We start from the raw sequence: 13,771 nt of genomic DNA on the forward strand, positions 1-13,771 counted from the left end.
CCTTGCAGGCCCCACTCGCATGAACCACGAATCGGATCCAGCAGTAGGGACCAGGATCATTTCGGGTACCATACTGTACTAGTACTACCACTACGAGTAGTCCTTAGTAGTTGGCTCGGGATGGCTACTAAGGGAGTCCTGGTGACACAACTTAAGCCTAGGACAAGCCCTGGTTTGATATATACTTACTCCTGTGCATTCACCCGTAGTAGTCTTAAGTGCCTATACTGACTCCTGAGTCGCTCCTTTGTTGTGACCTTCCTTCCGAGGCGTTCGACTCGTCCTCAAGTCCAGCGAACTACAATGCGCGTGCCTTCCATCTGGTCGTGTGGGTAGGAGTTTGATCTCTCGTATAACGGGATGTGGATCGATCTGGGCTGAGGTCTGAGCCACAAGATGCCGTTGGCGTTCACAGAACCATGGAATCGGTTTGTATAGGGCACTTCCAAGGCGGAGAGTGGTGAAAACGGGGATACTCGCTTACGGTCGATCATATACAATCCCCTTTCAAGGGAGGACGTTAGAGAGTCCTACAAAGAAAGGAGGTGCAACGGATATCCATACTGGAGTCGATCAGCTGAGTTCTAGCGAGATCACTCTCAATGGTTTCAATAATTGTGACCTGTCGCCTAGATGGTACGCTCCTAGCGCTAGATGAGTTCCGGAAATTTGGACGAGCGGGGGCGATCATCTCATTGCCGTGTCTCATCGTTACTTGATTGATGTTAGAATCGAAGCCTGGCTAATGCATGGGTTCGTTCTTTTCTCCATAGCTAAATCAATCTTGCAAGCCTTGTTGTGCTTGCGATCAAGTTTTGTGTGCTTGGGTAATGAAAGACGTCATCTTGACATATACACTTTCTTTTTTTTTTTCCCTATTATCCTTATTTTGTATTTCCGAGTAGTATTAGTACTAGTATGGGGTACATTGGAGGCGGGAACTTAATTGGAGAGTCAGGGTATATCGGAGCACCTTCTTTGTTTTGATAGCGTGTAAGCGCAATACCTACAGAAATACCCGGCGTTAATCTCCGGTTCACGATCCTGGACGATAGGAGATTATGCGAGCAGTTAAAGCTAAAGGGCCGGGAATCTCGGGGCTTGCACCGAGTAGGAACTATCCATACTATAGAGGATTCGACCAGGTCCGAGGTTCGCGACAATGGCTCTTCAAGCTGAAAGATATTGTTGTTTGTGTGCCAGCTCTTTCCGGTAAATCCAAAACAAATATAGAAAGGGTCACTGATGTACGGGAAAGTCAATAATGTCCCAGTGCTACAAGCCTAGTCGCGCACAGCCATGAAAGGGTTTTATCTAAAAGCCCTTGAAGACGGCAATTTTCCCAAATCGAGTCGAGAAGTCCACCAGGCTCCACGAAGCCAAGAGGCGTTGTTGCATATTACAGGCGAGAGCCCTAGAGTCATCGACAAGCCACATCGACAGAAAAGATTGGAAAGTATTAGACAGCCAAGAGAGACTGAGTCAGCGAAAATCAAACACAAGAGAAAAAGAAAATTAAAAAGAAGAGGGGAAAAAAATGGAGTTTGACCCGTACGTACCTGACTGGTGGGCCAGGACATTGTTGGCAGGGGCAGAGGCATTCTTCGCTAACCAAGCCTTGACTAGCACCACTTTTAGGCACTAGTGACAGGAAACAGTCACAACAGTCACTCTGCTGGAGCCTGGAATAACTGGCAGCCGTTGAGATTACCTAAAGAGAATTAGCCGCGATAACTAACTCAACCCTCATCACACAAGATTTGGAGTCCTCTGTCCTGTTCAATGTCAGACAGACACCCTTTCCAGCTATCGTAGCATCGACCAACAGCCGGGTAACCTCAAGCAGGTGTCATACTGGTTTGAATCGTACTACCTCGATAACACGGCCCCTCCGCTTATCTGAGGGGTGATTTGTGGGCAATGCAGAATCAACATGCAGCTAAGACGATTAGCTCAACCGCGCGCACTGCCTGGCATTTGAAATCATGGATACCGTTTCACTCTGTCCACCTAATAATACATATGTTATACAGCCACTCTCGACTCTGTAGTATTGTCATACACCATTGGCCAATGCGTGTCTCACTGCTTCTTTGCTTTTTCCTTTTCCCCGGGAAGTTTCGTCAGCTTTCATGCCGTAGAGCTAATTTACGTGGAAAATGATATGCCCAGCCGGATAAGCATAATACAGTAGATCCAAGTAGGAGCCTCTCTATTTTTATACACGATTAATCTATCTCGTTGGGGGAGCTCATCTCTAGTCGATAGTCGTAGGCGAGACTTGCCTAGTCTGACAAGACGACCGTCCGCTCATACAAACTAGGATCGATCAAGCTGTTTAGAGATATGAAACACGACACATTTTTCTCAAATCTTTGGCCTTCGGTCAACCTCATTCTCCCGCCTCTAATACTCTAGTCGACCATATCATCGGTATCTACGTCGGAACTAAGATGGATACTAATTTCAAATGCCTCCACTAAGATACTGGGGAAGATTATGCGAAATTAGGCAAGGTCGCCATGGCCATACACAAGAGTTCCTAAAGCCAAAGCTACTCAACTTGATGTCCATCTGACGGGAGAATACGTACCCCTCAAGCCGACCGCATCTACTTATGTCATGCCATTTCCCGCCCCTGACCAACAGAACCCATGCGCATTCCATTGGACTGACACAATCAGATAGCAGAATTCTCGTTTATTCCAACCATTCTTGACTGAGGCTTGTCACCACCACAGCAGTCACGGGATGCTTTCCGGAATGTTTTCGGTGGCTGGATGTAACAGCAGATGCAGCCCATCCCTGTCTGTGTAGCGGGACGGGTCTTGATTCCCGAGCCCTACCAGGATAATAGGCGTCTGGTAGGCGCAATATGAGAGATTCACATGGATCGGACCGATGTCAAGGCAGCATAAACAAACAAACAAACAAATACTTAATATGATCGACTTATGATGGTGCCATTGATGTCTCACGTGCTCGGGATATAGATATTCGGTTGGGGTTATCGGGTCATGCATTGTTTCATCCTGCTTCACCCGGCACCCATGGTAGTGTTTATGCATATCGCGCCTCCCCTGTGGCTCGGGACGGAACTGTCAAAGATCATGGTGGAGCTCGCTGCATGAGTGTCATGTATCCTTGAAAGCCATTGTCTTGAAAAGAGGGGAAGGAAGTAACAGTAAGCAAACAGATGTAGTTAAGTGACATCCTCGCAAGATTAATCTCTCAACACGCATTGTTGAACCAGTCATGACAGCGATATAATTAGAAAGGTATGTTCCGTATCAAAAGTACGAATGCCGACTAAACCTAGTCATGGATAGCCTCGGGTTGTCACGGAGCGCCCAACAGTTCTGGCTCTGTTCTTTTGGCCCTATCCCAAGCTTACCGCCTCTTCACCTTTAGATCGTGTTCGGACTCCAGATTATAAACCAAAGCCTTATCACCACGGGGCCGTCATCGAGAACGTGCATCTGAAATAGACGGTGAGGGCCGTGAGGTTATATACTACAGTACCTACATATATTTTTAGTGCAATACAGCACAGGAGCGATGATTGCGTGGGGTTGCATCCCCTCGTCCCATGTACTTAGCACGCTCTTAAGAATTTAGCTTATACATACCGCCTCGATAAAATGCAGTTCTGCTGCACCAGGTGGATATATCCTTGTCCTTGGCACTGGCAGTTATTATATACCGTACGAATAGTCAAAGGTGTCCGTATCCAGAGTTCTCGAAGTTCACCTCCAGGGCTCATGTGCCGACCTATCCAATGAACTCGGCCAATACAAGTTCAATCCCCCCAAAAACACACTAAAAGCCCCCGTTCCTTTCGCGGACCAAATTTCTGTTGTGGATGCCCCTGACTAGACTCGAAGGGGTCAAGGTAGCCCGTGAAAAACCACTGGATAGCCCTAAAACGGGTGCCCGTATTACCTCACTCAATACATACAATACCAAGCCGTAACTTCTCTCTCTCTCAGGTCAGCCACGAACAACCCCGGTCAATAGCACCCACGTCCTAAGCAGCACCAAGATCGAGACGGGAGCATCGCAGATAGAAACTCAAGATCGGAGTGCGAGAGGGGGGGAAGAGGATCCATATCACCACCCTTCAAACCTTCCATTAATTAAATCGAAAAATATAACATAAAAATAAACAATCGACAATTGACAATCGCCGACATTCGCTAAGAATCGACAAGATTCCAGAAATCACATTTTAATCTATTTCGCTCCTCCCAAGACCAACGGAATAAGTAGACTACAAAGTTTAATGAGCAAATACAATAAAAAAAATTAAAATAAGAAGTCTAGAACTCTAGCCAAATTTCTTTTCCTCCCCCGCCCATAAGCAAAATGCGCGATGGACTGACTTATCCCCCACTCGGCGACAAAATCAGATCAATATTCGACGGTGAGATCAAACTTTGGATGTGCGGTCCTGTTTTCCCCGGTCAATAACCGAAACTCGGTGTTTCAGATTAGGTGATTGTGGGATACGAGAGATCAATAATTAAACCTGGTTGTTAAGTATTTTTATTTTATTTATTTTATTTTATATCATATTTTTGTTTTGCCCTTTCTTTGATTGTGTGAGGGCTTTGGGTTGTCCTTTTTTTTTTCGGGGCAAGGTTTTAACAAGAACAAGGCTTTTGTTTGGAAAGTTAAAACTCGGAGCAAAGGGTAGTGAACTATTGGGAAAATACCCCGGAGTAGAACTCTGATTCATGAGTAAGAGTGAAGAGAGGTGGAATCGTCAAGGGATAGGCAGCAATAAGTTTCACCTGAATTGACGCGGGGAGACACAGACAAATGTATGGGGGGCATCAGGAGGTCAATCAATATTGACTGATTGACTGACAATCCATTTTGATTTATCCATCCCTTGGGGACTGAGACATTGCGTCCTCGATACCTGAGGCATTCATCTTGAAATGACGACATCATTATTAATGCATCTACAATACCTGAGGCACCACAGTGGTGCCCCTCACTATCATAAACACCTCGCAATATTATCCTAAATAGCTTGAAGATATTATTGTACCAAACGACAGAAATACGAATAAACCTACAATGCAAGTCCTTCTCCTAGGCGGCCACGGCAAAATTGCCCTCCATTTAACCCCACTTCTTCTCAACCGTGGCTGGAATGTCACCAGCGTGATCCGCAATCCAGACCATGAGAATGAGATTCTCGCGCGCGGCAAAGGCACCAAGGGCAAATTGAACGTCCTCCTGTCCAGTCTGGACGACATCAAGAGTGACGAAGACGCAAAGAAGATCATCGATACTGTGTCTCCAGATTACGTAGTATGGTCAGCCGGTATGTGAAAGATAGTATTCAACCTACCCCGCTTGATGTGCTCCAATGCCATCCATGGAATAAGCGTGAATCTATTACCTACAAGTTCGAAGCTAATGTGCAAACAAAAAGGCGCCGGCGGTAAAGGTGGCCCCGAACGGACGTTTGCCATCGACGAACGCGCCGCCAAGCACTTCATCTCTGCATCGTTTGCTTCCCCTCGTGTGACTAAGTTCCTCTTGGTCTCCTGGCTTGGCAGTCGGCGGGTCCGGCCTAGCTGGATGTCTGATGAGGGCTGGGAGGCTATTCAGAACGTATTCTACAATGTCCTCCCCGCGTATGCGAAGGCTAAGCTGGAGGCGGACGAGTACCTGACTGCGTTTGCGGCTCGGCGTAAGCAGAGCCAGTCCTCGCCCTTCCAGGCCATTTGTCTACGCCCAGGCACTCTGACTGATGAACCGGCCACCGGGAAGGTGCAGTTTGGTAAGACAGAAGGGCGAGGTAATGTGACTAGGGAGGATGTGGCAATTGTGGCGGATCGGCTACTTGCTCGTTCTGATACAAACGGTTGGTATGATTTGATCAACGGTGACGAGCCGATTGATGACGCGGTGGAACGGGCAGTTAGGGAGAAGGTGGATGTCGTCGAAGGGGAGGACGTGGATGCGATGGTGAAGCGGTTTTTCCCGTAAAGCAACATGCATAATACTACTAATGGATGACCGTGTCCGTTTCTGACATCCAACTGCTAGTATGATTGACAATACATGCAAGATACCCTACTTTCATCAGGATTTCAGCTCATATCAAGTGAGTCTAATGATTCCTTGGGCACTGACTATATACGAGACATGTATGGATTGGTATCTACATAATAACCAGACGTTCCACGACTGGATCTATTCTAATTACAGCTTGGCTTTAGGTGCCGCTGCCTCCTCCTTGGCTTGTTTCTTGAGAACCCTCCGCAAAATCTTTCCGCTCACGCTCTTAGGGATTGCGTCTACAAAGCGTACTCCGCCACGCAGTCGCTTGTGGTACGCGACCTTGCCATCCAGCCATTTGATAATGTTGGCTGCCTCTTGTTCTGCGCTGGCACCTGAAGATTTACTCGTCGCACTCCGCACGATATAAGCGAGCGGAACCTCAGTGCCGTGAGCCTCACTTTCGATACCGATAACAGCGACATCGTCGATTGCCTCGTGGTCTACAAGGATACCTTCCAGCTCTGCTGGAGCAACCTGGAAGCCCTTGTACTTGATGAGCTCCTTGACACGGTCCGTAATGTAGAAGTTTCCGTTCTTATCTTGGTAGCCGACGTCTCCGGTGCGGAACCATCCATCGGTAAGACATTCGGCGGTTGCAGCTGGGTTGTTGTGGTACCCTTGGAAGACATTGGGGCCCTTCATGTACAGCTCGCCTACCTCGCCTGCTGATACCTCGCGAGGCTCCGACCCATCCTCAGGCATGGTCATGTATTTGGCCTCCATGTTCGGCAACATTTTGCCGACCGATCCGATGCTTGTGCGCCATTCCTCCCAGGGCTGGGTGTGAGTAGTAGGGCTGGTCTCGCTGAGGCCGTAGCCTTGCTTGATACCACATTTAATCCGTGCATACACGGCCTCCACAAGCTCGTGCGTGAGCGGGGCAGCACCCGAGTTCATCATGCGGAGGCTGGAGAGGTCATACTTGTCGACTACAGGGTGTTTGCTCAATAACAAAACGACCGGGGGCACGACGTAGGAAAACGTGATGCGGTAGTTCTGAACATGGGCACACCATTTTTCAATATCGAATCTCTCCATCACCACAAGTTTGTAACCTTGGTACAATGTCTGGTGCACAAGACAGGTCAAGCCTAGCAAGTCCGTCAGCATCTTCAGAGAAATATATATCCGATCAGCAACCGAACCTACCGTAGATATGGAAGAATGGCAGAAACGCCAGTACTCGGTCTCCTTTGCCGTCAGCGCCACCATTCCAAGTCAGATGGCCAGCCTCTCCAGCAGCCAGCTGAAGAGAGTTGGCGACGATATTCCTATGGGAAAGCCTGACACCCTTAGGAACACCAGTGGTACCCGAAGAATAAACCAAGAATGACAGGTCCTTATCCGGATTGATCTTGGTTTTGCGATACCTGGTTGCCCCCGAAATGTTTCTGATGGACGTAAAATGTTTGAACCTTGCTTCTGGGTCGCGCTTATCTCCGATGAGGATGATGCGGTCCTCGGGGATGTTGACTTTCTTGGCGGCCTCTCTTACTACCGATAGCTGGGGAACCTGCGTAATTACAGCTTTCGCCCCTGAGTTCTTCAGCTGGAAAGCCAGCTCCTCGGCTGTGTAGGCTGGATTGGCCGGGGATACGACGCCTCCAGCCCAATGAGCTCCCCACATCACCACAGGGGTGTCAATGCTGTTCGGGGTGAATAACGCCAAAACATCCCCTTTACGCCAGTCGTAGACGGCCTTCAGCCCTTGACCAAAGGCAAGTGCTGCATCTTTCAAGGTTTTGTAGGTGTAAAATCGTTGTGTATCAGCATCCTGGTAAATGACTGGCGAGATACGTTAGCTTCCGAATTCAAGGCAAGTAAGGCGCTGGCTGAGGAGGCCAAAAATGACCACAAAAAGGGCGGACATACTGTTGTCATCTGGAAAGGTCCTATCCTTGCGTTCGAATAGAAATGTCCAAAGGTCGACATTGGGGATGTCAACTGGCGGATACTGTGAGGAGACCGGCATGATAACGGTGCGGGGAAATCTGGGGTTCGGCGCCGGGAGTAATGAGGAGAATGATTTCGTACAAAGCTAGGGACTTGGCAGGAGAGGAGGTACAGCTAGGAAGGAGAGGGAAATGGAAAAGAGGAAGTTCACGAAGGGGTAGACTAATAAAAATAATAAGAGGCAAGGAATGACAACGATGGGACGGGTCTCGTACTCGGCCCTCGGCTTGGACAGTGATAAGGAAGGAATTGCCGTCCGCATACCTTCGGATGTAGACCCGACTAAACCTTAAATCCACTTTAGGACAATTGGCTACATCGGACAAACAGGCACAATCCGCCTAAAGTACCTCAAGTTCGGCGACCGAACAGATCTTAGGAGCACTACTTAAGCATTAATAGAACAACTGACTCTGCTCCGTATCCCTGCATGTACAGCTCGCGTTCTAGTGCTGAAGCAACAGAGAGAGAGGCACTCTCTGGAAATGATATCAGAGCGGACCGTGCAGCTTGGGCCGCATTCAGCATGCAAAAAAAAAGTATATGAGTTGGAGCGTTTTAGGAAGTGTCCAAATATTCTTAGCATTGAAGTTTAAAAGGATAGACAAAAAAAAAAAAGTAATTTAATTATGCTGTATATATATATACATACCATGGGTATATGGCAAAAAGTTAACCGTCCCAGGTGAGGATCGAACTCACAACCTCCTGATTAACAGTCAGACGCGCTAACCAATTGCGCCACCGAGACGAGATCTTGATAAAGTCGAGATTATATGCCTTAAGAGTAAAAAGTTTAGGGGATAGAATTCTCCGTGAGTCAACTTGCCAGACTCAAGAGTATACAACTACTGTAGTATTCCGATAACTTTGCAATAATCGTTACAAAAGTCGTATACGATAGAGGGACATGGACAAGTCACCCTAACGCCAAGGGATTAGAATCAGATCCAATATGACAGTGAATCGGTGGAGCTAGTTGGGTTTGTCTTGTTCTCATTCATAATCAAAGAGGGTCGAGCAATGTCATCCTGTGGTCGCGGTCGGGTATATAGCCTTCTACCTCGGACACATTGATCTAACACGGCTTGGAGCTCCCTTTAGCTCTCTTCTACTCATTTCTTCACCCCATGGCTTCCCTCTTCTGCTATTACAATCGTTCTCTGGCTCAGTATAATGTCATCTCGCCTCTATTCCTCAGTTGCTTGTCATTGCAAAGTGCAGCTCTATCGAATTCGTTCTATAGGAGCCAGGGACGCCTGAGGTACGGGTAGTCAAGAATAAGATCATTATTACAAGAAAGTTCGAGCCTCATACAATACAGAACCGCCACGAGTTGCTGGGACTTGAAACGTCCAGTAGGCCAATCAAAGTGCCTACGACCTTGTTGTTATGTATAGCAACGCTGCACAAACGGCTCAGGGCCATAACAGGTAGAATCACAAAGAGTAGAGCCAGACGCTCAGTTTTTAAGTTGCAAGACATTCAATGTAATAACACCTGCCTTCCGTTTCTGTTCATGGTCTAGGTACCGAAATATGCCCGTATGCAATGTTCACATCAGATTGTCGCCTATTAGCGGTGGTGGCCCCCATTTTTAATTCATAATTAGTGTACAAATGGAACTCATCGTAATTCAGCACGTCTATTATAGTTCCTAGTAACCTTACCTATTAGGTAGTTATTTATCACTGCTTTATTATGCTAGTGGACTGCTTAGAGTTGGTGCTTCAAGTAGTATTCAAAATGTTTTGCCTTATAGAATCAAATAAAAAGCTTCAAAATATATCATCGTCTCGGTGGCGCAATTGGTTAGCGCGTCTGACTGTTAATCAGGAGGTTGTGAGTTCGATCCTCACCTGGGACGACGAGTAGATAGTTACGCTATCCTTTTTTACTTTTTGCTTCAACTTCACCGAAAGGCCTCACTGCTTGAATACACTCAGAGGAGCATTTCTGAGTTGACTTGCTCCCCAGAGTCCGTCTACGGACATATTGACTTCTCATGGGAAATACCTAGTCTGCCATATGTATTTCATGAAGTTACTCTGTAACTCTTCCTCCTGTTCCTTGATCAAATCATCGATAAATAATATGTGATTTTTGGCACAGCGAGATAGACTGGATGAGTTTTGTTTACTTTGGGGACGATTCCTTCTAGTTATATTAAAACTACTGAATAGTGTGCTGATAATTCTTCCCAAGTTTCTTCCGATGGCTAAGCTCGTCTCTATGTGGGTGTGACTGAGCAAAGCATAGTAACCCCGAAGAGAACCAAATAACTCGGTATATGTTTTCTATGGCTTGGATATATTTTAGAATGGGACTGGGGCAATTTTTAATGCTGACTCGGGTTGGATAGAGATCTGTTGGTATTGTATTATATACTTGCGACAGAAAGATGGTTATATCTTCAGGATATATATATGGTCTAGTGGACTTTGGCGGCATTTACTATGTAGCTAAGACCTCATCTAACCCCTCGTATATCTATTACCAGAACAAGAGACAGTCTGATATCCAAGAATGGATACGAATTAGATATAAAAACTAAAATTTGAAGGGAAATAATGCAAAGTCGTAAAGAAGTGTTTCCACTGTATTGACAATCCGCAGAATAACAAATAATAGTGAGCCTTTATTTCACCGAATCGTCCGTTTATAAGTCATGGAGATGTTTATTCTCAATCATATCTTGTAGCTCACTATGTATGGTGATATTTGGATGGGACTCAGTTACACATTTCACTCGAGGGCGTAGCGTTTGCAATCTTCTGGGCAATCTAGACAATGTAGACGGAAATCTTCCTGCAGTCCATTTCTATTTTCGCGGATATTATCCTTATTGTGTGAAATGTTATGTCGCTTAACTTGTCCCAAGGGACCTTCACAAAGATATCATAGTTACCGTCACCGCAGAACCCATACATCGAAAGGCGCCTACGTCTTGTTGCTTGCACAGTTTCTCTACTATAAACGAACAGAGCATTGACTAATGAATCCCTTTTTCTACCTGTGACAGGGCCTTGCTTTCGTTACAGCAATGTAGCGCATCAGGGTTACCCGTGGCGGGTATAAGACCTTTCCTGCGGAGTACCAAAGAGAATATGTAGGCTCGCTAGATATCTGTCCGGTTGGGGTTTTGATATGGTCCACCGCGTGGACTAGTATACGGGGGTACTATGTCTCGCGGCATCGGCTCATTCCAGGGATCGTTGTTACATTCCACTAGTTGATAATACTGCCCCTCTGTAAATGAAGATTATCGGTGATCGTTTGGCCAATACCTACGCAGAGAAGGCATAGGTCTTCATTTGCAGTATACTAGTACGTACAAGTGAAGACTCAATTTTGGGATGTTCACATAGGCTAAGATTTTAATTGAAGATCTGTTTAGTTAGCTTGATTCAAGCAAGGGTATGCCCTTTTTAGAGGAATAATATTTACAATTGCAACTAGCCGAGATACAGTTCGAGTAGTTTCACTCCATAATCCGTAGAATACACTGGTCATACGCAGCCTTGTGTATAGTAATTGCTCCATTGGCACGATTACAGAGTGACATTTTATCACCAGACGTTAGAGACCACAAAGCGTGCTTTGTAGAGTGTACAGGATTTGAGAGAGGTAAGCCTATCGGTCAGGTGCTTGCATTCACCCTTAAAACGCTAACCGGCGAGCCTCCATCTCAAGAGTGGCATTATACAGCGCACGAGCAGCTCACTACCTGGAAAGTTGAATATCTAGATATCCTGCGGGATATCCCCGAAACTATACGTAAAGACCCACCGGCCTCTGACTATCGACCGTCGCACTGGAAACGAGAACTGAAGGTACATAACACACGCTACCGCGCTCACTTTCAACCAGGTGAATCTCCTCCAGAACATTCATCGGCTAAAGATAGCGGCAGTGATGGGGGATCGCACTCTCCATCCACCGCAGCAGCGGCGCGTAACCGATCGAGTCGCACCCGCAGTAACAGACTGCAGTCACCAGGTAGGCGTGACAGATTTAAAAGCTGGGCGCAGCTCTCAAAAGGGCAGCCAGACTACACGAGCGTATTGCACCATGGCCTGCATACGCGGAATACTCAACCGAGATCCTCTGGATAAAGCGTGCCCCAACTTACAAAGTCATCCTGGTGGCCAGACATTTGATAGGTCCGGCCGAGTTCACGCGCAGCCTTCACCGTCAACTCGTACGGAATCGAAACGAGTGATTCGAACCACTACATGTGCGCGGCCGGACGGGCTACCTAGTGAAAGCGACGCTTCTAACCCATGGATACACTGTGATCATTAAAGCCACCACGGCAGAGAAGCAACATCGTCTTCAAGCGGAGACGGAAAATTATAAGCACCTTAGAAATCTGCAGGGCCAACAAATTCTTGTCTGTCTTGGGGCTTTTAAGCCAAGCATTGCGTAATGGTACCACGGCGAATTAATGGCGCAGATGATGATTTTGAGCTGGTCCGGAACGCGGCTTCAGCATGTCATCAATGATAGTAATTCCAGCTTCTTTGACCAAGAGCGCAAGATAGCTTTGGATATGCTACAGTCATATGGAATTGCCCATGGTGATAGTGAGTGGCGCAATATGCTGTGGGATAACCTGAGTGGGCGTTTGGTTGTCATTGACTTGGAGGATATGAAATGGTTGAAGCATTCCCCGGCTTTTGAACCAACCTCAGGAAACAGACGGAATGGTTCTCATGTAGGGGCGGAGAGAGCATGCAAACGATAGCCATCGGCCTTTGTCTCACTGTATTAGTTGAAGCAGCTGGTGGCTTCGCCGCCAAATCATGGCGGAAAGGATGCCGTATTACCGAAATGTCATCTGGGTTATTTGGCCATATATCGCGAAGCGTGGGTCTAGATTAACTGGAATGAATTCGATGGGAAATCCCAGCATCTACGAATGCGTTGCCGTTGCAGGCGAGCCAGCTAGTTCACGAAGTCGCCAACTCGCTCACCAAGTCTTTTCGAGCTAGGTGGCCCAGATGCCAGGAGGTGGAGAGAGAAAGCCTCAAGATCATTGATTGGCTCCGAACCATGCAATACGCTTGTCCAAATTTCGTCTCGTCGTAATCAACGAACCTGCCTTTGATATCCTCCCTCCTTTCTAGCATTCAACAATGTTGAGCAAAAGACTGTCGATTTAAACTGAGACTAAACGGTAGATAGAGGGAAAGGAAAAAACAAGAACAAACAACATAGACTATCGTGTACGGCCTTTGCTTTCGAACTGTCGGATGCTCACTACTACCTCAAGGGTGATGAAGACTCGCATATGTCTGGTGCAGAGGACGGACGATCTACCAATCAAGTCTACATTCCCTCGATGTGTCCAAAGTCCTCCAAGAATTTCTCGTTGGCATCTGCAGCTATCTGTAGGTAGCCATAGTTCATTTGGTGTCCATCGTCACTGGCCAATGCGTCTGCAATAGATGTGAAGGTTTGATCTGATAGTGTGAGCTGACGATCTAGCCAATCGTCTAGGATTACTAACATCGCGTCCTATGGATTCCAAGCGTGGGAGTTCAGCGTCGTCAACAACAGCAAGGCCCTGATGAGTGTTTGCTTTTGAGAGGAAAAACTCCCAGATATCACGACACGCACTGTTAGTCAAGCCGTCATATTTGACTTTGGGATGTATCATACTAAGAATTGCTTGGTCGAATTCAGTCGCCCTGTTCATAGATTTCGCAAAATCACAGCGACAAAGAGATTGTCA

The 13,771-nt window shown here is 46.8% G+C and overlaps 3 protein-coding genes and 2 non-coding genes across 5 annotated transcripts; 2 read left to right on the forward strand and 3 right to left on the reverse strand.

Annotated features, from left to right (window-relative positions):
- Positions 1–1,987: 1,987 nt before the first annotated feature.
- BDV37DRAFT_264614 (uncharacterized protein) lies at positions 1,988–3,663 on the reverse strand. Its single transcript, XM_032083689.1, has one exon. It carries the CDS (start codon positions 3,066–3,068, stop codon positions 2,745–2,747), a length of 324 nt encoding a protein of 107 aa, XP_031935250.1. The 5' UTR covers positions 3,069–3,663; the 3' UTR covers positions 1,988–2,744.
- Positions 3,664–5,014: 1,351 nt separating this feature from the next.
- Positions 5,015–6,140, forward strand: BDV37DRAFT_264615 (uncharacterized protein). Its single transcript, XM_032083690.1, has 2 exons — positions 5,015–5,335; positions 5,447–6,140. The coding sequence occupies exons 1-2, from the start codon at positions 5,086–5,088 to the stop codon at positions 6,004–6,006; spliced, it is 810 nt and encodes a 269-aa protein (XP_031935251.1). The 5' UTR covers positions 5,015–5,085; the 3' UTR covers positions 6,007–6,140.
- An 82-nt stretch (positions 6,141–6,222) lies between these two features.
- BDV37DRAFT_291498 (acyl--CoA ligase) lies at positions 6,223–8,132 on the reverse strand (the record flags this gene model as incomplete). The annotated part of the gene is made up of 3 exons (XM_032088957.1): positions 7,954–8,132; positions 7,231–7,866; positions 6,223–7,172 (listed from the first exon to the last, which is right to left on the reverse strand). Exons 1-3 carry the CDS (start codon positions 8,051–8,053, stop codon positions 6,223–6,225), a joined length of 1,686 nt encoding a protein of 561 aa, XP_031935252.1. The 5' UTR covers positions 8,054–8,132.
- A 579-nt stretch (positions 8,133–8,711) lies between these two features.
- On the reverse strand, positions 8,712–8,785 carry BDV37DRAFT_t233. Its single transcript has one exon. It is a non-coding gene; the product is annotated as a tRNA-Asn (tRNA).
- Positions 8,786–9,827: 1,042 nt separating this feature from the next.
- On the forward strand, positions 9,828–9,901 carry BDV37DRAFT_t232. Its single transcript has one exon. It is a non-coding gene; the product is annotated as a tRNA-Asn (tRNA).
- Positions 9,902–13,771: the final 3,870 nt, after the last annotated feature.

The sequence above is a fragment of the Aspergillus pseudonomiae genome, assembly GCF_009193645.1.
Source record: "Aspergillus pseudonomiae strain CBS 119388 unplaced genomic scaffold BDV37scaffold_136, whole genome shotgun sequence".
Taxonomy (NCBI): Eukaryota; Fungi; Ascomycota; class Eurotiomycetes; order Eurotiales; family Aspergillaceae; genus Aspergillus; species Aspergillus pseudonomiae.

Excerpts from the sequence above, each read along its gene's own strand:
- BDV37DRAFT_264614 (XM_032083689.1), bottom strand. The coding sequence starts at position 3,068 with ATGCATAAACACTACCATGGGTGCCGGGTGAAGCAGGATGAAACAATG.
- BDV37DRAFT_264615 (XM_032083690.1), top strand. The coding sequence starts at position 5,086 with ATGCAAGTCCTTCTCCTAGGCGGCCACGGCAAAATTGCCCTCCATTTA. Across the intron at positions 5,336-5,446 it reads TTACGTAGTATGGTCAGCCG|GCGCCGGCGGTAAAGGTGGC; the intron begins GTATGTGAAAGA and ends GCAAACAAAAAG.